At 45.9% G+C, this 26,178-nt stretch overlaps 1 protein-coding gene and 1 long non-coding RNA gene across 4 annotated transcripts in view; one reads left to right on the forward strand and one right to left on the reverse strand.

Annotated features, from left to right (window-relative positions):
* Nucleotides 1-26,178, forward strand: part of LOC134910544 (uncharacterized) — a 263,414-nt gene that overhangs the window by 179,908 nt on the left and 57,328 nt on the right. The gene's annotated exons all lie outside the window — the stretch shown is intronic.
* The window catches only part of AP1AR (adaptor related protein complex 1 associated regulatory protein), a 192,138-nt gene that overhangs the window by 68,748 nt on the left and 97,212 nt on the right, over nt 1-26,178 (reverse strand). For all 3 annotated transcript variants that reach the window (XM_063918677.1, XM_063918687.1, XM_063918666.1), the window contains exon 4: nt 12,551-12,576. In XM_063918677.1, coding sequence (XP_063774747.1) covers nt 12,551-12,576 — 26 coding nt within the window. The remainder of the gene's footprint in view (nt 1-12,550; nt 12,577-26,178) is intronic.

The raw sequence follows: 26,178 nt of genomic DNA on the forward strand, positions 1-26,178 counted from the left end.
CAGGTACTGAAGCCAGTTCTTTCTGGAAGAAAATCGACAGGGCCGAAATTTGAACCTTAATGGACCCTAATTTTAGGCCCATAGACAGTCCTGTTTGCAGGAAATGAAGGAAACGACCCAGTTGAAATTCCTCTGTAGGGGCCTTCTTGGCCTCACACCACGCAACATATTTACGCCAAATGCGGTGATAATGTTTTGCGGTTACGTCCTTCCTGGCTTTGACCAGAGTAGGGATGACTTCTTCTGGAATGCCTTTTTCCCTCAGGATCCGGCGTTCAACCGCCATGCCGTCAAACGCAGCCGCGGTAAGTCTTGGAACAGACAAGGCCCCTGCAGTAGCAGGTCCTTTCTTAGAGGTAGAGGCCACGGTTCGTCCGTGAGCATCTCTTGAAGTTCCGGGTACCAAGTCCGTCTTGGCCAATCCGGAACCACGAGTATAGTTCTTACTCCTCTCCTTCTTATGATTCTCAGTACTTTTGGTATGAGAGGCAGAGGAGGGAACACATACACTGAGTGGTACACCCACGGCGTTACCAGAGCGTCCACTGCTATTGCCTGAGGGTCCCTTGACCTGGCGCAATATCTGTCCAGTTTTTTGTTTAGACGTGACGCCATCATGTCCACCTTTGGTTTTTCCCAACGGTTTACAATCAGGTGGAAGACTTCTGGGTGAAGTCCCCACTCTCCCGGGTGAAGGTCGTGGCTGCTGAGGAAGTCTGCTTCCCAGTTGTCCACTCCCGGAATGAATACTGCTGACAGTGCTATCACATGATTTTCCGCCCAGCGAAGAATCCTTGCAGCTTCTGCCATTGCCCTCCTGCTTCTCGTGCCGCCCTGTCTGTTTACGTGGGCGACTGACGTGATGTTGTCCGATTGGATCAACACCGCCTGACCCTGAAGCAGAGGTTTTGCTTGACTTAGGGCATTGTAAATGGCCCTTAGTTCCAGAATGTTTATATGAAGAGACGTTTCCAAGCTTGACCACAGGCCCTGGAAATTCCTTCCCTGTGTGACTGCTCCCCAGCCTCTCAGGCTGGCATCCGTGGTTACCAGGATCCAATCCTGAATGCCAAATCTGCGGCCCTCTAGTAGATGAGCACTCTGCAGCCACCACAGGAGAGACACCCTTGTCCTTGGCGACAGGGTTATCCGCTGATGCGATCCGGACCATTTGTCCAGTAGATCCCACTGAAATGTTCTTGCATGGAATCTTCCGAATGGAATTGCTTCGTAAGAAGCCACCATTTTCCCCAGGACCCTCGTGCACTGATGCACTGAGACCTGTCCTGGTTTTAGGAGGTTCCTGACTAGCTCGGATAACTCCCTGGCCTTCTCCTCCGGGAGAAACACCTTCTTCTGGACTGTGTCCAGAATCATTCCTAGGAACAGTAGACGTGTCGTTGGAATCAGCTGCGATTTTGGAATATTTAGAATCCACCCGTGCTGACGTAACACTACCTGAGATAGTGCTACTCCGACTTCTAACTGTTCCCTGGATCTTGCCCTTATCAGGAGATCGTCCAAGTAAGGGATAATTGAAATGCCTTTTCTTCGTAGAAGAATCATCATTTCGGCCATTACCTTGGTAAAGACCCGAGGTGCCGTGGACAATCCAAACGGCAGCGTCTGAAACTGATAATGACAGTTTTGTACTACAAACCTGAGGTACCCTTGGTGAGAAGGGTATATCGGGACGTGGAGATAAGCATCTTTGATGTCCAGAGACACCATATAGTCCCCTTCTTCCAGGTTCGCTATCACTGCTCTGAGTGACTCCATCTTGAATTTGAACCTTTTTATGTAAGTGTTCAAGGATTTCAGATTTAAAATTGGTCTCACCGAGCCGTCCGGCTTCGGTACCACAAACAGCGTGGAATAATACCCCTTTCCTTGTTGCAGGAGGGGTACCTTGATTATCACCTGCTGGGAATACAGCTTGTGAATGGCTTCTAGAACTGCCTCCCTGTCGGAGGGAGACTTTGGTAAAGCAGACTTCAGGAAACGATGAGGGGGAAACGCCTCGAATTCCAGTTTGTACCCCTGCGATACTACCTGTAGAATCCAGGGATCCACTTGCGAGTGAGCCCACTGCGCGTTGAAATTTTTGAGACGGGCCCCCACCATATCTAAGTCTGCTTGTAAAGCCCCAGCGTCATGCTGAAGACTTGGCAGAAGCAGGGGAGGGCTTCTGCTCTTGGGAAGCGGCTGCATGGTGCAGTCTTTTTCCTCTTCCTCTGCCCCGGGGCAGAAAGGAGTGGCCTTTTGCTCGCTTGTACTTATGGGAACGAAAGGACTGAGATTGAAAAGACGGTGTCTTTTTCTGCTGATGTGGAGTGACCTGGGGTAAAAAGGTGGATTTTCCAGCCGTTGCCGTGGCCACCAGGTCCGATAGACCAGCCCCAAATAACTCCTCCCCTTTATACGGCAATACTTCCATGTGCCGTTTGGAATCCGCATCCCCTGACCACTGTCGCGTCCACAACGCTCTTCTGGCAGAGATGGACATAGCACTTACTCTTGATGCCAGGGTGCAAATATCCCTCTGTGCATCACGCATATATAATAATGCATCCTTTAAATGTTCTATAGTTAACAAAATATTGTCCCTATCCAGGGTATCAATATTCTCAGTCAGGGAATCCGACCATGCGACTCCAGCACTGCACATCCAGGCTGAGGCGATTGCTGGTCGCAGTATAACACCAGTATGTGTGTATATACTTTTTAGGATATTTTCCAGCCTTCTATCAGCTGGTTCTTTGAGGGTAGCCGTATCAGGAGACGGTAACGCTACTTGTTTAGATAAACGTGTGAGCGCCTTATCTACCCTAGGGGGTGTTTCCCAACGCGCCCTAACCTCTGGCGGGAAAGGATATAATGCTAATAATTTTTTAGAAATTAGCTGTTTTTTATCGGGAGAAACCCACGCTTTTTCACACACCTCATTTATTTCCTCTGACTCAGGAAAAAATATTGGTAGTTTTTTCTCACCCCACATAATACCCTTCTTTGTGGTACTTGTAGTGTCAGAAAGGTTCAATGCCTCTTTCATTGCCGTGATCATGTAACGTGTGGCCCTACTGGACATTACGTTTGTCTCGTCACCGTCGACACTAGACTCAGTATCTGTGTCAGGGTCTGTGTCGACCCACTGAGGTAACGGGCGTTTTAGCGCCCCTGACGGTGTCTGAGACGCCTGGACAGGCACTAACTGATTTGCCGGCTGTCTCATGTCGTCAACAGTTTTTTGCAAATTGCTGACATTATCACTTAATTGTTTAAATACAATCATCCAGTCAGGTGTCGACTCCCTAGGGGGTGACATCACCAACGCAGGCAACTGCTCCTCCTCCACATAATTTTCCTCCTCATACATGTCGACACACGCGTACCGACACACAGCACACACACACCGGGAATGCTCTGATAGAGGACAGGACCCCACTTAGCCCTTTGGAGAGACAGAGGGAGAGTCTGCCAGCACACACCCAGCGCTATATATATATACAGGGATAACCTTATATAAGTGTTATTCCCTTATAGCTGCTGTTAATTATTGTTATTTGCTGCCAACAATGCCCCCCCTTCTCTTTTTTACCCTGATTCTGAAGCAGGACTGCAGGGGAGAGTCAGGGAGCCGTCCTTCCAGCGGAGCTGTGAGGGAAAATGGCGCTTGTGTGCTGAGGAGATAGGCTCCGCCCCTTCACGACGTCCTTATCTCCCGCTTTTTTGTGTAAAATGGCAGGGGATTAAAATACATCCATATAGCCCAGGAGCTATATGTGATGTATTCTGTTTTGCCACCTAAGGTATTCTGTTATATTGCGTCTCAGGGCGCTCCCCCCCCAGCGCCCTGCACCCTCAGTGACCGGAGTGTGAAGTGTGCTGAGAGCAATGGCGCACAGCTGCGGTGCTGTGCGCTACCTTAGTCTGAAGACAGGATGTCTTCTGCCGCCGATTTCACCGGACCTCTTCGTCTCTTCTGGCTCTGTAAGGGGGACGGCGGCGCGGCTCCGGTGACCCATCCAGGCTGAACCTGTGATCGTCCCTCTGGAGCTAGTGTCCAGTAGCCTAAGAAACCCGATCCACTCTGCACTCAGGTGAGTCCGTTTCTTCTCCCCTTAGTCCCACGATGCAGTGAGCCTGTTGCCAGCAGGACTCACTGAAAATAAAAAAACCTAACTAAACTTTTATTCTAAGCAGCTCAGGAGAGCCACCTAGATTGCACCCTTCTCGGCCGGGCACAAAAATCTAACTGAGGCTTGGAGGAGGGTCATAGGGGGAGGAGCCAGTGCACACCACCTGATCCTTAAGCTTTTATTTTGTGCCCTGTCTCCTGCGGAGCCGCTATATCCCCATGGTCCTTACGGAGTCCCAGCATCCACTAGGACGTCAGAGAAATGTAATGTTGCAGTGTGAAGCTAGTGTGCATGAGGAAGAAGGCCTCAAGCACATATATGCTGACATCGCTGCTATTTGCTATTCTAAATATGTTGTTTTCCTTTCATTTCTAGTCTTTGACGTCCCAGAACGGAAGAAAAAATCTTCAAAGATGGAGCAAGCTACGCGCGCTATGACGCGAATCCTAGTCAATCAGATGCAGAAATGCAGGCACAGGAGAATGCCCGACTACAACGCTTTTTTGACAACGAGAAAGTTACAAAATACATTTCTCACACAACTTGTGGGTATGCATGAACGCATTTCTAGGGAGAACAGAGAGGCACAAATTTCCTTTAACGGTCTGGTGTCTAGATTATACAAGCCGCACCCTCCACACCCTTATCCAGTGTATACTCCTCCTCAATATTCTGAGGGCAATTTTGCAAACTACCAGCATAATAGCAGAGGCATGCAGTTTATGGCAACAAACCAATCAAATTAACATACTGCTACTCCACATAATATTCCAGAGGGCACAGTGAATACTACCAACTATGGCGCAGTGCATAGTTATCTAGATGGCACAGCAAATAATTTATCACACGACCCAGCGCGTAGCAGTCCACATGTCAATAAGCAGACCAGTCCTGAAGTTACAATGCATAGCAGTCCACATGAAAGAGTGCATAATAGTCCAGATGGCACAGGGCATAATACTACACATGGCACTGTGTATACCGATCCAGATGCCACAGTGAATAATACTCCACATGGCACTGAGAATAATTATCCAGATGTCACAGCTCTCACCCGTCCACTGGGCAGCACTTCGTACAGACAGTTGTAAATATTGCCAAGTGTACGACCCATAGCTGGCCATTACCTCAGCCACTAATACAGATAGGGGTGTACGTTTAGCCAAATGTACAAGCATTAGGCCCTCAATTTATGTGCCTACAGTGGCAAATAATCTTTATTCTTTGTCTTTACTCTTTTTGAAAATGTTCATGTGTATTCAGCACTTTACAGGCCTGTCAAGTGTCCGGCCCATAGCTGGACATTACCTCAGCCACTTCTACAGATAGGGGTGTACGTTTAGCCAAATGTACAAGCATTAGGCCCTCTATTTATGTGCCTACAGTGGCAAATTATCTTTTTTTCTTCTTCTTTAATGTTTTTAAGAGTGATGTTTATGTGTATTCAGCACTTTTCAGCAGTTTAAACTGCAAAGTAATAATGAAACTCATACATGTGAGGTAACATGTACAGAACTTTACTGAAACAATAAAAGAATTCAAAGAACAAAAAATAAAACCAGACATTTTTTACAACATATCCCTTGTGTCCTCTACTGTGTCATATAACTTAAGTTAGCAGTGATGGTGTTGCGTATCTCCTCTGCACTGCCACTGCTTATCTCCCCCTCGTAGGCCGCTTCTGCTGCTTCTACAGGAGTATCGCACAGTTCTGTGTCCACAACATTCCACTCAGGTAAAAAGTGTTCCTTCTGTATCTCGCAAAAGTTGTGCAAGATACAGCAAGCAGCAACCACATCCGGCACCAGGGTGATGGCAATGTCATTGCGCTTTAGTAGACACCGCCAGCGCCCCTTCAGTCTCCCAAAGGCGTTCTCCACCACCATCCTGGCCGAGCTGAGAGTGTGGGTGAAATGCACTTGTTCCGGAGAGAGTGGGAGATGCTGTGTGAAGCCCTTGATGAGCCATCGCCTCAAAGGGTATGCCGCATCTCCAATAAGGTGCACCGGGATCTCCACACCATCCACAAACTTTGATTTCTGTAATGGGAAATAAAAATTAATATATAGTATAGGTGGCATACATAATGTTCATGAAAGTACAGGCAATAATTATGAATACCAACAATCAATTCCTCTCATGGGGGAGCTAAGTATCCTAAACTCTCCCACCCCTCCCCTAATGACTAACCCTCCTTTTCCGCAGCCTAACTCTAGCCCAGGCATGTCTAAACTGCGGCCCTCCAGCTGTTGTGACACTACATATCCCAGCATGCCCTGACAGTTTTGCTGTCTGAGAATGCTAAAGCTGTGTCAGGGCATGCTGGGATGTGTAGTTTCTCAACAGCTGGAGGGCCGCAGTTTGGACATGCCTGCCCTAGCCGAAACTTGTGATCCTCCAGCTATTGTGGAACTAGACATACCAGCATGCCCTGTCTGCCACTGTTGCAGTAATATTACCCATATATACCCATATCCCAAAAATATTACCCATCACAAGATAAATATTTACCTCTCTAGGGAACAACCAGCCATGTTGGTTCTCCTCTGTAATCTGGAACAATTCCGAGTTGCCAAGTACCCGGGAGTCGTGAGCACGACCCGGCCAGCCAATGAAGACATCTGTGAAACTGATGAATTGTATACGTATTAGCGGTGTTTAATAATACACATCATGGGCCCAGCATATAAATCACATTAAAACACCATACTACTTACCAATACTAATGGTCCACTACAGCCTGCAGGATGATGGAGTGCCAGCCTTTTCGGTTGTAGTAATCGGCTGGGTTGTCTCTAGGGGCAATAATGGGTATGTGGGTCCCATCTATGGCTCCAGCACACTGGGGATATTTATGTTTCTGGAAACCTTTGATGGTATCATCCAGCCGGGCACCTTGCGGTAAGGAGATGAAGCGGTGGTAAAGGGTATCCAGCAATGCCTGGGTCACTTCCCGCACTAGCACACATACCGTCGATATGCCAACACCGAACAAGCAGGCGATGGTGCGGTATTCCCCCGGGGTTGCATACCACCACAACACAATCGACAGTCTCCTACACGGCTCGATGGTCTTGCGGTAGTTGGTGCTTCCCCTGGTGAGTGCTGGAGTGAGAAGTTCCAGCAGGTAGTAAAAGGTACCACGCGACATCCAAAGTGTGCCATCCACTCCTCTGGCTGATAAGCTTCCACGGTCGCCCAGAAAGCTTGTCCATGCCTGCGGTCCCTGGCCCACAACGATCGATTAGTTGAGCTGGTAAATCTCAGGGTAGACGTAATGCTGCCCAAAATCAGGGCTCTCCTCCTGCGCAAATACCGGCATCGAGTATTAGCCCTCTCCGCAAGAAATTGCTCCCTTCTCCTCTTGGCATAAGACTGTGCCAGGTAGCACAGTGCTAGCAGCTGCATCATGCTCTCATTTGCCGTGTGAAACAGCAAAAAACAGCAAGAACTCAGGGCTACTCAGCAGTAACTCGTCGGCCATGGCTAATGCAATGCTGTGATCTGTCACCACCCACTTTCATGACCTCATCTCTGTGTGCCATAAAAACAGTCCATTTTTTATGACACACAAGTCTATTGCAGGGCTGACAGGGGTTCAGTCTGAAAGGGGCCGACCCGGGAATTTACTGGGTTTTTTGTGCTGTGTGAAAGGGGGTAAGGGACTGTAACCCGGGTTTTTCCCGGGAACACAAACCTGTGAAAAATCCATGTTTTTGAGATTTTTCTGTCTGAAAGTGGTATAATACACAATTTAAATTTACCACAGGTAATTGAATCTCCCACTTCATATTAAAATACAGGAGAATACGGATACTATTTTGTAGTTTAAAAGTAATATTCAACTTTACAACAGCTTTGCTCAAATTTACATAACACCTAACTAAGATATGGGCTGGTTCTGAGAATTCCTTCCACTCACCCACACTTTTATGAATAGATATTTATTACAAATAGATTATATTCTGTAAGCAAAATACACAATGTGATTTGTTTTTAAATCACATTTCATTCTTCATTAACACAAGGTCTATGTAAGCGGTTCTATGTATACTGTCTTTTAAACACATTTCATTGAATACATATATATATTTAATCGGCTAAGGAGTTTTTTTTGCGAGAGAAACTACTCCACAATGACAACACGGATTTTGGAGGTTCAGGTGTCACTCAAGGTATCATTACTATAGATCTACGTCAATAGGTCTACCACTAATGATAGACATGCATTAGGTCAACAGGATGAAAAGGTCGACATGTAAAAGGTAGACAGTTCAAAAGGTTGACAAGACAATGGTCCACACACATATGATAGACACAAGTCTTTTTTTTTTTTTTTTACTTTTTCATACTTTACCATCCACGTGGACTATGATTAGGAATAGTAACCTGTGCCAAGCGCAGCGAGGCACCTTGCCCGAAGCATAAACTGATGGGGCTTGTTTGTTGCAGAAAAGTGATAAGACACCACCTCACAAAAAAATAAAAATAAAAAAGGTCTACCTTTTTGTGTGTCGACCATTTATGTCAACTTTTTGACCCTGTCTCCCATTAGTGGTAGACCTATTGACTGTAGACCTTTTTAGTGTAGATCTAATAATCTACACCCGTCATTCAGCATGGTGTGTGATGTAGATGCGCAATACGGTCACAGAATGTTGATAATTGGCCAGATTGTTGAGAAATAACGTGCCAAAGTCGTGAATTTTTTATTCATAGAAAAAGCATTGAGTGGGGGTTTGGTTTTTTACCTTTGGGTTGTAAATTGCAGCGAAGCCCTTGCCAATTTTTTTCTGTCCTAAATTCAGTTGATATAATAAATTCTAAGATTTCCTAAATGTAGACGAACGCATTGTAGAACACAGGACATTCTTTTCGCTTGATTTCAAGCAACACGGTTGACTAGTTTATTATTAAACTATTAAAAGTTACATTTACATATATTTTATATGTCATATAAGACAACTCTTCATGCTCTTTGTTACTAACTGTATTGACTGTCCAAGGCAGCATCCATGATGTCTTAATGGAACATCTGACATATCGGCCAGTGTGTACACAGCATTAGGGACCTGGCAAATGTTACACACCTGAGGTCCCAATGCTCTTGGTTACTACATCATATGCCATGTGACTGTTAGTGTCCCTCAAAAGCTGTGTCCATAGCCCCTTCTATTCTCTTTCTGTGCGGCAGAAATAGCAAACCTTCTACAGATGTCAGTTGGAGAAGTTGCCCACATCAACCAGATTCCATTTTTAATTTTATACATAAAATGATCGCTAGAATCTGATTCATTACTATGGGCAACTTCTCCAACTGTCCTCTTTAGAAAGTTTGATAAACTAATCTCATCTCTTCTCCCATGGTGATTTCATCATCTCATTCAGCCACCAATACCACCTTTATGCTGATGTTACACAAATATACTTTTCCTGTCCTAAGTATTACCCATCAATCCCCGCTCACATTTCAGCTTTAATTCTCTTTTCCAACTCTACCTGAATGTTCATGAGCTTTCTTACATTCATTAGGTCTAAGACTTAGCTTATAGCCCAACCCCAACTTTAGGTTTCCCTTTCTTTCCCTCCATTCTCCAATTCTTTAAGTCTGCAGCCTTCGTGTCATCCTTCACCACCCACATTCATGATATCTCACCAATCCTACTTCCACACTCACAACATCTCCATAATCAGATGCTTGCTCACCCTGTAGTCTACCAAATCTTATATTCATGCCCTTGTCTTATCCCACTTATACTACTGCAACCACTTACGCTCTGGTCTTTTTCCTTTCTCTCTACTTAATGTCGTGGCTCGTTTAATTTTATGACCTCATCGCGCTGATTCGACCTGTCCTCTTCAGCTCCTTCATGGGCAACCTTTCCCTTCCAGATTCATGTTTAAGCCCCTCACATTCAACATTCAAATAACTCAATCACTGCTTCTAACAGTTATTTACATAGTGCACACATATTCCGCATCACTTTACAGTGGAGTTCACAATCTAGATTCTCTTTTATTTATTAACAGTTATTTATATAGCACTATAGTTATTACATATTCCACAGATCTTACTGAGAATATTTAGCTATTCACAATAGAGCTTACAATCTATATTCTTTATCACATTGTCACACATAGACAATTAGGTTATTTTATTTATCAAAACCTAATGTTGTATTTTTGTAGTGTTCGAGGAAACACATACAGGTGGAAAACATACAAAATCTGCACAGATAGTGCCTCCATCAGCAATGAAACTGCTAATCACTATGCTAAATGTGCTTCCCTCAGCATTGCCTCTAAGTGGGAGAAGGGATTACCTTCTCCCACTTCGGAGACTTCACTCAAACTGCTTGACTCCTCTGGAAGACACTCCCATGCCCCATGGCTTCAAACATGCCTTGTTCATTAGATTCCGCCAACACTCCTCACGCTTACCGCAGACCCCCCTTCTTCCTTATTTCTTCTCATTGCACCTACCAGTTATACACCCCAACCTATTAGATCAATGGTTCTCAACCTCAGCCAGCAAGTATCCCAAACAGGTCATGTATTGAGGATTTCTGTTTGTGGAAGCAGGTGGGATAATTACGGACCCTGTAAAATAGATTAACTCATCTCTGCATGATTAAAGAATTCCAGAAAACATAACCTGTTGGGATACTACACATTTGTAATAAATAAGTGCGTCCTGCAGTATCCGAGTTATGAAATGCTTCACATCAAAGGTTGAGTTCCACTGGATTAACTGTTCGATTCTAAAGTGTTACAGATTCTTAAGCCCATATGTCATGTTTTTATACATTTTGTACATATGTTGAGCAAACGTAAAACAGCAGGAAGTATAATACCAAGGGAAGGGCAGTTTTGCAACCGATTGTCTCTATGATAGCATAATTGCCAATATTATATATAGACTTTTGTCTTGCATTTTATTTTTTTTAATCTGCTTGACTTTAAACCCAAACATTTTAATTATAACGGATATAATGTTTGCAATTATTAATGGGTTCTTGAAGTGGAAATAAAACCAGACCACCACTCAATATGGTTCTCATTCGCAACCCTTCAAAATAGAACTTTGCCCATAGATATGACAAAGTATTTCTTCAAGCAAATATGGATCTCTCTGCGGTATTGGGTGCCTGTGAAGACTCCTTTCCCATTACTATAAATTGGATGTGATGGCTGCAATGGATTGCATCACTCCTGTACGAATATGACCCCACATACCATACAGTCAAGCTCCTTGGATTGACAACAACAGTATTAGTTAACTCAAGAAAAGGGTTTGCAGACTTGAAAGACGACAGAAGACAAAACTGGTAAATAAACTGAAACTAATAAAGCATATTGAAGAATACCAATCCACAATGTCCTATAATAAAACAGAACTACGGTCAAGTCATATCACGGAAGCAAATAGGTCAGATCAGCTTTTCCATATAGTGGAGATGCTTTGCAAACCACCATGCCTGCAGCCTGAGGAAACCCTCTCCAAGTCAAGATGCCAAGAGTTTGCAAATTTCTTTGCAGATAAAAGGGGTGTATTCAATGCTTGTCGGATCCTTTCCGAATGAAAGGATCAGACAATGCAGTATTCAATGAGCGGCCAAATCCAACAGGATTTGGCCCTTCCCAACAATGACAATCCGACAATTTTTAAAGTCGGATTGACACTGTCGGAAACAGGGCTAAAACCTGTCGGATTTGGCGGCGGAATCTGACAAAACATGTGGATCGGTGGCTAATCTGCTGATCCACGTATTTTCTGACAAGTCGGAAATCGCTGTCTTGTCGGAAAAACGGCAGGGGCATTGAATAGGTCGGAACAGTTTCCGACCTAAAAAATCGGAAACTGCCGTCTTTCCGACAAGACGGCAGTTCCGACAGTAATTGAATACCCCCCAAACTATACCTTCATTTGGATGGAATCCCAAACATGCCACCAAATGAATGACAAGTTTCCAAGCATACGTCTGCAAGGCACCTGCTTTGAATCAATGATGTAGAAGATACTGCTGAAATTACCTGAAGATTATGTCCAATCACCTGTGACCTGGACCCTGCCTCAACCAAGCTTCTAATAGGGTGTAGGGACATAATTGGCATTGTATTTACAAATTTAGTACAATGCTCTTTGCAGACAGGCATTTTCCCTGAACTAAAGAAAGCAATTTTTAGACCACTTCTTAAAAAAAAAACTAAATTTAAATCTCAACCAGTACCAAACCAAAGTGGTTGCAACTCAACTGGAAAAATGTCCGTCAATCCACGATATTTATGATCCATTCAAGTCAAGATTCAGGATAAGATATAGCACAGAAACAGCCCTGGTTTGTGTACTTCAAGAAAAGTGCTATATAAATATTATTTTACAATTCAGTGATGACAGGCAGACGACTTACCTTTGGCTGCTTCCTGGGCTTTCCCCCTGGTAACACATAACAAAATAACATTTCAGTACAAAGAAAGATTTATAAAGTTACTGGTTACAGTAAATGTAATTTACTATAAAAGGTAAACAAAACTGAAGCATCCACATGACTACAACTGTTTGGATTGTAAGGCAAACAGAAGAACTAAACTATTCACACAGACAGGCAATTTATGTGTTAGGTATATTCCTGCTATCCGGATGATAGATAAACCGTGTCTAGTTAGACAGTCAATAGACAGACACCACATGTTAGACAGACATTAGGTCAACAGGGTCAAAAGGTCTACATGAAAAAGGCAGACACAGGTTTTTTTTATTCTACATGTTTTTGGACTTTTTAGTACCTTCTCTATCCATGGGGCTGATTTAGACCTGATCGCTGGGCTGCAAAGTTTGCTGTCCTGCGTTCGGATAGTCGCCGCCTCCAGTGGGAGTGTAAATTTGCCATGCAAGTGTGCGATCCTATGTGTACCCAGAGCTGCAATAACTATGTGCAGTCTCTGCTCAGCCCAGGACTTACTCCTACAGTGTGATGTAAAGAGGCTGATCGGGGCCGGACCTCACGTCAGACACCCTCTCTCAAAACGCTTGGACACGCCTGCGTTTTTCCGGACACTCCCAGTAAACATTCAGTTGCCACACACAAACTGCCTCTTCCTGTCAATCACCTTGCGAACGCCCATGCTTTCAGATTTTTCGCACCATCCTGTCGCTGGCCGGGGATTCCTGTTGTCCGATGCTCGTGCGCATTGCGGTGCATGCGCAGTTATGACCTGATTGCCCTCTGTGCGAAAATCATGTCGGCATAGAGATGGTTATAAACCTTGTGCAGCGCAGCGAACCACCGAGCCCGAAGCGCGGCGAGCAGATGCCTATCTACAATTGGTGGTCCCAGATGACAAAACTATCCACACAAACCCCAAAAATGCAACAAAAATGGGGTCTATTTTTTTATGGTGACCATTTTCATGTCGACCTTTTGTACTGTCTACTTTTTGAATGTCTACCTTTCCCCCCTGTCGACCTTTAAAAACGTATAACATGTGGTGTCTTATCTACTGACTGTCTAACTAGACATTCTATTATAGCACACGGATTCGTACCAATTAGGACAAGCTACTGTATAGAACACATTTTAATTAATAGCATAAGTCAACGCATCTCTTGTATTTTAAACCTAATATTTCATGAGGAAACAATGCTTTCAATTTCTTATGAACCACATGCATTTTTCTCTGTATGAACAGAACAAGTTTATTCTTAAGTCTCATACTCTGGGAATAACTTTTAGGTCATTGACTGCCCAAGTCAATTTTACTGTTTGCAAGAATGTGGGGGATGTGAAGAAGATGGCGCTATTGTGCCTACTGTATAAGGATGGAGTGATAGTGGATAGCCCAAATATGTACTTATCCTAAATTATTATGGATGTTGGGATTCTTTATCCAATCTGAATCTTCTTTTTAGATCTTATTACAGGCTCATGGGTACATAGAAAACATATCGGGAAAGAGATCATGTGTAGAAACTTCCCAGTGGTTTTTATGAATATGTAGTGAGATATTGATATCTCTAATATGTGTCTGTATATACAGAATTTTTTCTTGTTAGGTAGAGGTGGACTAACCTCACTTACACAGAAAATAGGATTTTGGTACCTACCGGTAAATATTTTTCTCGGAGTCCGTAGAGGGTGCTGGGGTCCACATTAGAACCATGGGGTATAGGCGGGTCCACCAGGAGCCATTGGCCACTTTAAGAGTTTGAGAGTGTGGGCTGGCTCCTCCCTCTATGGCCCTCCCACCAGACTCAGTCTAGAAACTGTGCCCGAGGAGACGGACATCTTCAAGAGAAGGATTATACACAGATAGTGGTGAGATTTGTACCAGCTCACACATACAAGGCACATCAAGCCAACGAAGCTTGAACACTCAGCAACTGCTGAAACATTACTTACCAAGTAACAATGCAGTACTCAACTAAAACAAAGTTGTACTGAACCAAATAACATTTGCAGGAAAACGAAGCGCTGGGCGGGCGCCCAGCATCCCCTACGGACTACGAGAAAAAGATTTACCGGTAGGTACCAAAATCCTATTTTCTCTTACGTCCTAGAGGATGCTGGGGTCCACATTAGAACCAATGGGATGTACCAAAGCTCCCAGAACAGGAGGGAAAGTGCGGAGGCTCCTGCAGAACCGATTGGCCTCTGACGATCAGAAGTTCAGTCAAAGTATCGAACTTGTAAAGCTTTGCAAACATTTTCGACCCAGACCAAGTTTCAGCTCGGCAAAGTTTTACCGAGACACCCCGGGCAGCCGCCCAGGAAGACCCCAACTTATGAGTAGAGTGGGCCTTAAGAGATTTTGGACACAGCAGTGCTGCCGTTGAATAAGCGTGCTGGATAGTGAATCTGATCCAGCAAGAGATCGTCTGCTTAGAAGCAGGACACCCAATTGTCTTGGGATCATATAGGATAAACAGAGAGTCCGACTTTCTGTGACGAGAAGTCCTCTTCACATATATCTTCAGAGCCCTTACGACATCCAAGGACTTTGATGTAACTGAGGAGTCAGTAGCCAATGGCACCACAATAGGTTGGTTGATATGAAATGCCGACACAACCTTCGGAAGAAACTGCTGACGTGTCTGGAGCTCAGCCCTATCTTCGTGGAAGATCAAGTAAGGGCTTTTACAGGATAAAGCCCCCAGCTCGGACACACGTCTAGCAGAAGCTAAGGCCAACAACGTGACCGCCTTCCATGTAAGAAATTTGACCTCTACCTCATGTAGAGGCTCAAACCAATCCGACTGGAGGAACTGCAACACCACGTTAAGGTCCCATGGCACCGTAGGCAGTACAAAGGGAGATTGGATATGCAGAACTCCCTTCAAAAAGGTCTGAACCTCAGGGAGGGCAGCCATGGATAGGGCCGAAATCTGGACCTACACAGATCCCAACCTCAGGCCCATATCCACTCCTGCTTGCAGGAAGAGGAGGAAACGTCCCAGTTGGAACTCCACCGTAGGAAACTTCTTGGACTCACACCAAGAGACATATTTCTTCCAAATACGATGGTATTGTTTTGACGTTATCCCTTTCCTAGCCTGTATGAGGGTAGGAATAACCTTCTTCGGAATGCCTTTCCGACTAAGAATCAGGCGCTCAACTTCCATGCCGTCAAACGTAGCCACGGTAAGTCTTGATAGGCAAATGGCCCCTGCTGCAGCAAGTCCTCCAGAAGAGGAAGAGGCCTCGGCTCTTCTTGCAATAGATTCAGAAGGTCCACATACCAAGCCCTTCTTGGCCAGTCTGGGGCAATGAGGATTGCTTGAACCCTTGTTCTCCTTATGAGCTTTAGGATTCTTGGGATGAGTGGGAGTGGTGGAAACACGTACACTGACTGGAACACCCACAGAGACACCAGGGCGTCCACTGCCACTACCTGTTGGTCCCTCGACCTTGAACAATAACGCTGAAGCTTCTTGTTGAGACGAGAGGCCATCATGTCTATTTGGGGTAGTCCCCAAAGATCTGTTATTCCCTTGAATACCTCCGGATGGAGGCCCCACTCTCCTGGTTGGAGATCGTGTCTGCTGAGGAAGTCTGCTTCCCACTTGTCTACTCCCGGAATGAAGATGGCTGACAGCGCTAACGCGTGTTTTTCTGTCAAGAGGAGTATTCTCGTCACCTCTGACACTGCCGCTCTGCTCTTCGTTCCGCCCTGTCGGTTTATGTAAGCCACTGTTGTTACGTTGTCAGACAGTACCTGAATGGCCCTATTTCTTAGAAGAGGGGCCGCCTGTAGAAGACCGTTGTAGACGGCTCTTAGTTCCAGGATGTTGATGGGCAGGCTGGCTTCCAGGCTTGACCACCGTCCTTGGAAGGTTACTCCTAGAGTGACTGCTCCCCAGCCCCGCAGGCTCGCATCCGTGGTTAAAAGGACCCAGTCCTGAATCCCGAACCTGCGGCCCTCTAGAAGGTGAGGCAAGTGGAGCCACCAGAGGAGTGAAATCCTTGCCTTTGGCGACAGACGAATTCACTGGTGCATGTGGAGATGAGATCCCGACCACTTGACCAGGAGATCCAGTTGGAAGGTCTGAGCGTGGAACCTCCCATACTGGAGAGCCTCGTAAGAGGCCACCATCTTTCCCAATAGGCGAATGCATTGATGAACCGACACCCGAGCTGGTTTCAGGACATCCCGGACCATAGTTTGCATCACCAACGCCTTTTCCTGCGGAAGAAACACCTTTTGCACTTAGGTGTCCAGGATCATTCCCAGAAATGATAACCTCTGGGTTGGTTCCAAATGTGACTTTGGAAGGTTCAGGATCCAACCATGACTCTTGAGGAGGCGTGTTGTGAGAACAATGGATTGCAGCAGCTTCTCCTTTGACGATTCCTTTATCAGCAGATCGTCCAGATATGGAATGATGTTCACACCCTGTCTGCGGAGGAGAATCATCATTTCTGTCATCACCTTGGAAAACACCCTTGGTGCTGTGGAGAGGCCGAATGGCAGGGCCTGGAACTGGAAATGACAGTCCAGCAATGCGAAACGGAGATAAGCCTGATGCGGCAGCCAGATCGGAATTTGGAAACACGCATCCCCGATATCCAGGGATACCAGGAATTCCCCTTCTTCCAGACCTGATATCACCGCCCTGAGAGACTCCATCTTGAATTTGAACTCCTTTAGAAAGGGGTTCAATGATTTTAGGTTCAGAATAGGCCTGACCGAACCATCCGGTTTCGGTACCATGAAAAGGTTCGAATAGTAACCTTTGTTCTGCATGTGAGGTGGTACTGGTACAATGACCTGTGCCTCCACCAGTTTTTGGACAGCGGCCTGTAGTACAGTGCTGTCTGCCAACAGAGTTGGCAAGCCTGATTTGAAAAACAGATGAGGAGGGAGACTTTGAAATTCCAGCCTGTATCCCTGGGCTACAATATCTAACACCCAGGGATCCAGGCCGGACGATACCCAGACGTGACTGACGTGTCTGAGTCTGGCTCCCACTGGCCCCATCTCCAGGCCGCGCGGTCCACCGTCATGCGGAGGACTTTGGCATACCAGAAGCAGGCTTTTGCTCCTGGGAACCTGCAGCTGCAGGTTTCTTGGACTTAACTCGACCTCCCCTAAAGAAGGTATTGGGCGTTCTGGCCTTTCTAGGCTTGTTAGGCCGAAAAGACTGCGTGTTGCAGATGAAGAGAAGGACTTCTTCGGTGCAGGTGCTGCTGAGGGAAGAAACGGATACTTACCCGCTGTAGCCATGGATATCCACGCATCTAGCGCTTCCCCAAAGAGAGCCTGACCTGTACAGGGTAGGGCCTCCACACTTTTCCTGGACTCCGCGTCGGCCAACCATTGGCGCAGCCACAGTCCCCGACGAGCTGAAACAGACATGGAAGATATTCCAGCAGCCATGGAACCCAGGTCTTTCATGGATTCTACCATAAAACCTGCTGAATCATGTATGTTGCGTAAATATAAAGCAACGTCATCCCTTTATCCATCGTATCCAAATCCTCAAGTAAGGTAGCCGACCACTTTACTATAGCCTTTGCAATCGATGCAGTAGCAATAGTGGGACGTAATAAGGCCCCTGAAGCAGTGTACATTGTTTTAAGCGTGTTATCAATTTTTCTATCAGCCGGCTCCTTTAAGGCGGTAGATCCTGGAACAGGCAAAACCACCTTCTTTGAGAGTCTGGACACAGATGCGTCAACAATCAGCGGTTTTCCCATTTTTTCCTATCCTCCTCAGGGAAAGGAAACGCCACCAGCACCCTTTTAGAGACCTGGAATTTTTTCTCAGGGTTTACCCATGCTTTTTCAAATATAGCATTCAATTCCTTTGACGCAGGGAAGGTTAGCGAGGCTTTTTTATTTTCAGTATAAAAAGCCTCCTCAACCTGTTCAGATGTGGTATCATTAACATTCAACACATCCCTGAGAGGCTATCAACAATTGCACCCCCTTTGCAAGAGATGCGGACACCCGCAACACATCCCCATCACCGTCTGTGGTGTCAGAATCGGTATCCGTGTCGTCTTGTGTGACCTGCACAAGCGCACGTTTAAAGGGTATATAGCAGGGCTTCCTGAGGTACCAGAAACCGGCTATACTGCCATAGAGCTCTGTAATACCTTGCAGATTCATTACTTGCAACCCTGTCAGAAATCTGAGAAATCCAAGATTTGATAGAGGAAAACCACTCTGGTTCCCTTGCAGGTATCTGTGCTAAACCAGTGCTATCCTGATTACATGGAATGGGCTCATCCTGGGAGGATAAATCCTCTGCAGCATAGGACACAATGTCCCTGGACATAGCTAAAGGAGACCACCAAACACTCCACACACACACACACACACACACACACACACACACACACACACACACACACACACGCAGGTGGGGGCAGACAGAGTTTCCCCCCAAGAAATGGCAAGAGAGACAGAGATTGGAGCCAACCCACACACAGCGCTTTTAGCAAAGGGAGACCCCTTGTCAGCGCTGACTGTGCACCTTAATAGGACACACAGTCGTTTTACAGCCTCCCCTCCCTTCTACAACCCCCTGGTACCATGTACAGATAGCTGGAGTTGCTGTGGAGGGACCTGTTCTTCCTCTCAGCGCTGTGCAGGCAGGAAAATGGCACTGGAATGCTGCTGGGTCCGCTCTGAGAAGCTCCGCCCCCTTAATGGCGCTGTCTTCCCGCTCTTCAAGGATTATACTGGCCTGAGGTAAAATGTGCTGGCTAAGATCCGCGGACCCCGACAGACTTCTGGACCAGTGTGGGGGTAATCGCTGGCCCAGGGCGCCCCTCACAGCGCCGCACTATGTGCCTCTGAGCCTTCCCGGGAGCGCAGTTAATACTGCGCTCCGTCCCCGTTGCCGCCATCTTCACACCGGCCCCCTGCTTGCTAGGGGGGGTCAGTGTCTCACTCACCACTCTACAGCTCTGTAAGGGGTTGGCGGCATGCTGCTGGGGCAAGCGGTCCCCTGTGGCGGAGAACGATCCGACCCCTCTGGAGTTCAGTGTCCAGTCAGCGGAGACAGTGGCTCAGACCCCACAGGGTGGACACTGCTCCCCCCCCCTTAGTCCCTCGCTGCAGGCAGGCTGTTTCCAACAGCCTCCTGTAAATAAACTCTTAAAATAAACTTTACTAGAAATGCTCTGTAGAGCTCCCCTAGCTGTGACCGGCTCCTCCGGGCACATTTTCTAAACGAAGTCTGGTGGGAGGGGCATAGAGGGAGGAGCCAGCCCACACTCTCAAACACTTAAAGTGCCAATGGCTCCTGGTGGACCAGTCTATATTCCATGGTTCTAATGTGGACCCCAGCATCCTCTAAGACGTAAGAGAAATTTGTGTTTTGAATCTTATAGCAGTATCTTTAACTCCTTTGTTTGTGCAAACAATATAAATATGTGGGAATAAACGATCAACAGCGTACCTCACTAAAAGTGAGGGATATGGCTAAACACATCAAGGTATCTTTGTCATGTAGTATGATTATAGCCGTGGTATACTCATGGTAAAAACGGCGATGTTCCTCATATCATGGTTTCTTTGTATCAAACAGACTTTCACAGTAGTGCAGGAAAACAATAAAATGTATTAAGATTACAAAGTTAAAGGAAAATAAAATCAAGCATTGAGCAGGGGGAGTGTGTGGTCCTGAAGAGGGGAACCCTAAATTTTGGGGAGCAAAGTTCCAGTTCTAAGCTCTAAGGTCAAATATATAAAAAATTTGAACGGGTTCTTGCTAGAGATGAGCGGGTTCGGATTTACTCGGTTCTTTACGCCAGAATTATCGCCATTTCTTATTTTCTGGATTTTTCTTATTGGCTAACCAAAACACTTGATGTCCGATAACCAATAAGGAGATTCGGGTAAATCCGAGTAAAACCGAACCAGCTCATCTCTAGTTCTTACCTTCTTCAAAAGACACACACCTAAACCTCCTGTTCAGTAACTCCTTAGGGCCAACGCACTTCGAGTCTTAGAGACTTTTTTTAAAGTCATAAGAGCAGAAATTTCCGTATACTGTATTTATAGTAACAGAAATGTTTACAACACTTACATAGTAACACAGTATCTAAGGTTGAAAAAAATAAGATTTTACTCACCGGTAAATCTATTTCTCGTAGTCCGTAGTGGATGCTGGGGATTCCGTAAGGACCATGGGGAATAGACGGGCTCCGCAGGAGACTGGGCACTCTAAGAAAGAATTAGGACCACTGGTGTGCACTGGCTCCTCCCTCTATGCCCCTCCTCCAGACCTCAGTTACGGAAACTGTGCCTGGAAGAGCTGACATTTCAAGGAAAGGATTTTGGAACCCAGGGTAAGACTCATAACAGCCACACCAATCACACCGTATAACTTGTGATAACATACCCAGTTAACAGTATGAACAACAACAGAGCATCAACCAACTGATGCCAACATAACATAACCCTTTATTAAGCAATAACTATATACAAGTAATGCAGAAGTCCGCACTTGGGACGGGCGCTCAGCATCCACTACGGACTACGAGAAATAGATTTACCGGTGAGTAAAATCTTATTTTCTCTAACGTCCTAGTGGATGCTGGGAACTCCGTAAGGACCATGGGGATTATACCAAAGCTCCCAAACGGGCGGGAGAGTGCGGATGACTCTGCAGCACCGAATGGGCAAACACAAGGTCCTCCTCAGCCAGGGTATCTAACTTGTAGAATTTAGCAAAAGTGTTTGAACCCGACCAAGTAGCAGCTCGGCAAAGCTGCAATGCCGAGACCCCTCAGGCAGCCGCCCAAGAAGAGCCCACCTTCCTTGTGGAATGGGCTTTTACGGATTTTGGATGCGGCAATCCAGCCGCAGAATGAGCCTGCTGAATCGTGTTACAGATCCAGCGAGCAATAGTTTGCTTTGAAGCAGGAGCACCCAGCTTGTTGGATGCATACAGGATAAACAGCGAGTCAGTTTTCCTGACGCCAGCTGTTCTGGTTACATAAATCTTCAAAGCCCTGACTACATCAAGTAACTTAGAATCCTCCAAGTCACGAGTAGCCGCAGGCACCACAATAGGTTGGTTCAAATGAAAAGATGACACCACCTTCGGCAGAAATTGCGGACGAGTCCGCAATTCTGCCCTGTCCATATGGAAAACCAGATAGGGGCTTTTACATGACAAAGCCGCCAATTCTGACACACGCCTAGCCGAAGCTAAGGCCAATAGCATGACCACTTTCCACGTGAGACACTTTAGCTCCACGGTCTTAAGTGGCTCAAACCAGTGAGATTTCAGGAAACTCAACACCACGTTAAGATCCCAAGGTGCCACTGGTGGCACAAAAGGGGGCTGAATATGCAGCACTCCATTTACAAACGTCTGAACCTCAGGAAGAAAAGCCAGTTCCTTTTGAAAGAAAATGGATAGGGCCGAAATCTGGACCTTTATGGACCCTAATTTTAAGCCCATAGTCACTCCTGACTGTAGGAAGTGCAGGAACCGGCCCAGCTGGAATTCCTCTGTAGGGGCCTTCCTGGCCTCACACCAAGCAACATATTTCCGCCATATACGGTGATAATGTTTTGCTGTCACGTCCTTCCTAGCCTTTATCAGCGTAGGAATAACCTCATCCGGAATGCCTTTTTCTGCTAAGATCCGGCATTCAACCGCCATGCCGACAAACGCAGCCGCGGTAAGTCTTGGAACAGACAGGGCCCCTGTTGCAACAGATCCTGTCTGAGAGGCAGAGGCCATGGGTCCTCTGAGCATTTCTTGCAGCTCCGGGTACCAAGTCCTTCTTGGCCAATCCGGAACAATGAGTATTGTTCTCACTCCTCTTTTTCTTACGATTCTCAGCACCTTGGGTATGAGAGGAAGAGGAGGAAACACATAGACCGACTGGAACACCCACGGTGTTACTAGTGCGTCCACAGCTATCGCCTGAGTGTCTCTTGACCTGGCGCAATATCTTTGTAGCTTTTTGTTGAGGCGGGATGCCATCATGTCCACCTGTGGCAGTTCCCATCGATTTGTAATCTGTGTGAAGACTTCTTGATGAAGTCCCCACTCTCCCGGGTGGAGGCTGAGGAAGTCTGCTTCCCAGTTGTCCACTCCCAGAATGAACACTGCTGACAGTGCTTGCACGCGATTCTCCGCCCAACGAAGAATTCTGGTGGCTTCCGCCATCGCCACCCTGCTTCTTGTGCCGCCCTGGCGGCTTACATGGGCCACTGCGGTGATGTTGTCTGACTGAATCAGCACCTGTTGGTTGCGAAGCAAAGGCTCTGCTTGACTCAGGGCGTTGTATATGGCCCTTAGTTCCAGGATATTTATGTGCAGACAAGTCTCCTGACTTGACCACAGCCCCTGGAAGTTTCTTCCCTGAGTGACTGCCCCCCATCCTCTGAGGCTTGCATCCGTGGTCACCAGGACCCAGTCCTGTGTGCCGAACCTGCAGCCCTCGAGTAGGTGAGCACTCTGCAGCCACCACAGAAGAGACACCCTGGCCCTGGGGGATAGGGTGATCAGCCGATGCATCTGAAGATGCGATCCGGACCACTTGTCCAATAGATCCCATTGAAAGGTCCTCGCATGGAACCTGCCGAAGGGAATGGCCTCGTACGATGCCACCATCTTTCCCAGGACTCGCGTGCAGTGATGCACAGACACCTGTTTCGGTTTTAAGAGGTCTCTGACCAGAGTCACGAGTTCCTGAGCCTTCTCCGCCGGGAGAAACACCTTCTTCTGGTCCGTGTACAGAATCATGCCCAGGAAGGGCAGACGCGTCGTAGGAATCAGCTGCGACTTGGGAATATTCAGAATCCAGCCGTGCTGTTGCAACACTTCCTGAGTGTGCGCTACGCTGATCAGCAACTGCTCTCTGGACCTCGCCTTTATGAGGAGATCGTCCAAGTATGGGATAATTGTGACTCCTTGCCTTCGTAGGAGCACCATCATTTCCGCCATTACCTTGGTAAATATTCTCGGTGCCGTGGACAGACCAAACGGCAACGTCTGGAATTGGTAATTACAGTCCTGTACCACAAATCTGAGGTACTCCTGATGAGGTGGATAAATGGGGACATGCAGGTAAGCATCCTTGATGTCCAGAGACACCATAAAATCCCCCTCTTCCAGGCTTGCAATGACCGCTCTGAGCGATTCCATCTTGAACTTGAACCTTTTCAGGTAAATGTTCAGGGATTTTAAATTCAATATGGGTCTGACCGAACCGTCCGGTTTCGGTACCACAAACATTGTGGAATAGTAACCCCTTCCCTGTTGAAGGAGGGGAACCTTTACATAGAAACATAGAATTTGACGGCAGATAAGAACCACTTGGCCCATCTAGTCTGCCCCTTTTTTATTTTATCCTTTAGGCAATCTCAACCCTTTTTTAACCTTAATTCTTTGTAAGGATATCCATATGCCTGTCCCAAGCATGTTTAAATTGCCCTACAGTCTTAGCCTCTACCACCTCTGATGGGAGGCTATTCCACTTATCCACTACCCTTTCTGTGAAGTAATTTTTCCTTAAATTTCCCCTGAACCTCCCCCCCTCCAGTCTCAATGTATGCCCTCGAGTTCTAATACTTCTTTTCCTTTGAAGAATGTTTCCCTCCTGAACTTTGTTAAGACCCTTGATATATTTGAAAGTTTCTATCATGTCCCCCTTTTCCCTTCTCTCCTCCAAACTATACATGTTAAGATCTTTTAGCCTTTCCGGGTAAGTTTTGTGATGTAGGCCATGCACCATTTTAGTTGCCCTTCTTTGTACACTCTCTAATGTATTTATATCCTTCTGGAGATAGGGTCTCCAGAACTGGACACAGTATTCCAGAAGGGGCCGTACCAATGACCTATACAGTGGCATTATCACTTCTTTTTTCCTGCTACTGATTCCTCTCCCTATGCAACCAAGCATCTGACTTGCCTTTCTCATTGCTTTGTTGCATTGCTTTCCTGCCTTCAAGTCACTTGAAATAGTGACTCCTAAATCTCTTTCCTCCTCAGTAGTTTCCATTATAGTACCCTTGATACTATACTTAGCCTTTGGGTTTTTGAGACCCAAGTGCATGATTTTGCATTTTTTAGCATTAAACTGTAGTTGCCACGTTCTTGACCATTTCTCAAGCCTACCTAGGTCATTAATCATTAGTTTGACCCCTCCCGGTGTGTCTACCCTGTTGCATATCTTTGTATCATCTGCAAAAAGGCATATCTTCCCTTCAATACCATCTGCAATGTCACCAACAAAGATATTAAAGAGAACTGGACCAAGTACAGATCCCTGGGGTACTCCACTGGTAACATTTCCCTCCATAGATTGCACTCCATTAACTACGACTGTCTGTTTCCTATCCTGCAACCAGGTTCTTATCCATTTAACTGATTTATAATCCACCCCCAGGCTTTCAAGTTTATTTAGCAGTCTGCGATGTGGGACAGTGTCAAATGCCTTACTAAAGTCTAGATATGCTACATCTACAGCTCCCCCTTGATCTATTATTTTCATCACAGAGTCAAAAAAGTCAATAAGATTTGTTTGGCATGATCTCCCACCAGTAAAACCATGCTGTTTTGGATCCTGTAAGTTGTTTGATTTAAGATATTCCACTACTCTTTCTTTTAATAGTTTTTCCATTACTTTCCCTACTACTGATGTAAGGCTTACTGGTCTGTAGTTACTTGCTTCTTCCTTGCTTCCACTTTTGTGCAGTGGAACTACATTTGCTCTTTTCCAGTCCTCTGGAATAGCACCTGTATTTAGTGACTGGTTAAATAATTCTGTTAAAGGTGTAACCAGCACATCTTTTATCTCTTTGAGTATCCTTGGGTGTATCCCATCTGGTCCCATTGATTTATCCACTTTTAGTTTTGAAAGTTCTGTTAGGACCTTCTCCTCTGTAAATGTATTTTCATCTACCTTATTTTTATGAATGTCCTTGCAACTTAACTGTGGCCCCATCCCTTCTTCTGTAGTAAATACTGAGCAAAAATAATTATTTAGGTGATCTGCTATTGCCTTGTCTCCCTCCACCAAATGCCTGTCTTAAGTCTTATTATTCCTCCATTTGATTTTCTCCTTTCACTTATATACTTAAAAAAAGTTTTGCCCCCTTTATCTACTGACTGGGCCATTTTCTCCTCGGCTTCTGCCTTTGCACGTCTGATCACTTTCTTAGCATCCTTCCGTCTGTCCAGATACACCTCTTTGTCGTTATTATTTTGAGTCTGTTTGTATTTCCTAAAAGCCATCTTTTTTGCTTTCACACTAGTTGATACTTCTTTTGTGAAGCACACTGGCTTCTTTTTCCTGGTGCTTTTCCTAACCATTTTGATACAAAGGTCTGTTGCACTTAGCATTGCACTTTTCAGTTTTTTTCACCTCTCCTGCACTCCTTCCAAGTTCCTCCAGTCTGCCAATGAATCACTTAAACATCTCCCCATTTTTGCAAAGTCAGCATTTCTAAAATCCAACACCTTTGTTTTTGTGTGACAGGAGTTGGATCCTGTCTTTATACTAAACCATACTGCTTGATGATCACCAGATCCCAGGTGCTCACTCACATATATATCAGATATCCTA

Source organism: Pseudophryne corroboree, chromosome 1 (assembly GCF_028390025.1).
Source record: "Pseudophryne corroboree isolate aPseCor3 chromosome 1, aPseCor3.hap2, whole genome shotgun sequence".
Classification (NCBI taxonomy): domain Eukaryota; kingdom Metazoa; phylum Chordata; class Amphibia; order Anura; family Myobatrachidae; genus Pseudophryne; species Pseudophryne corroboree.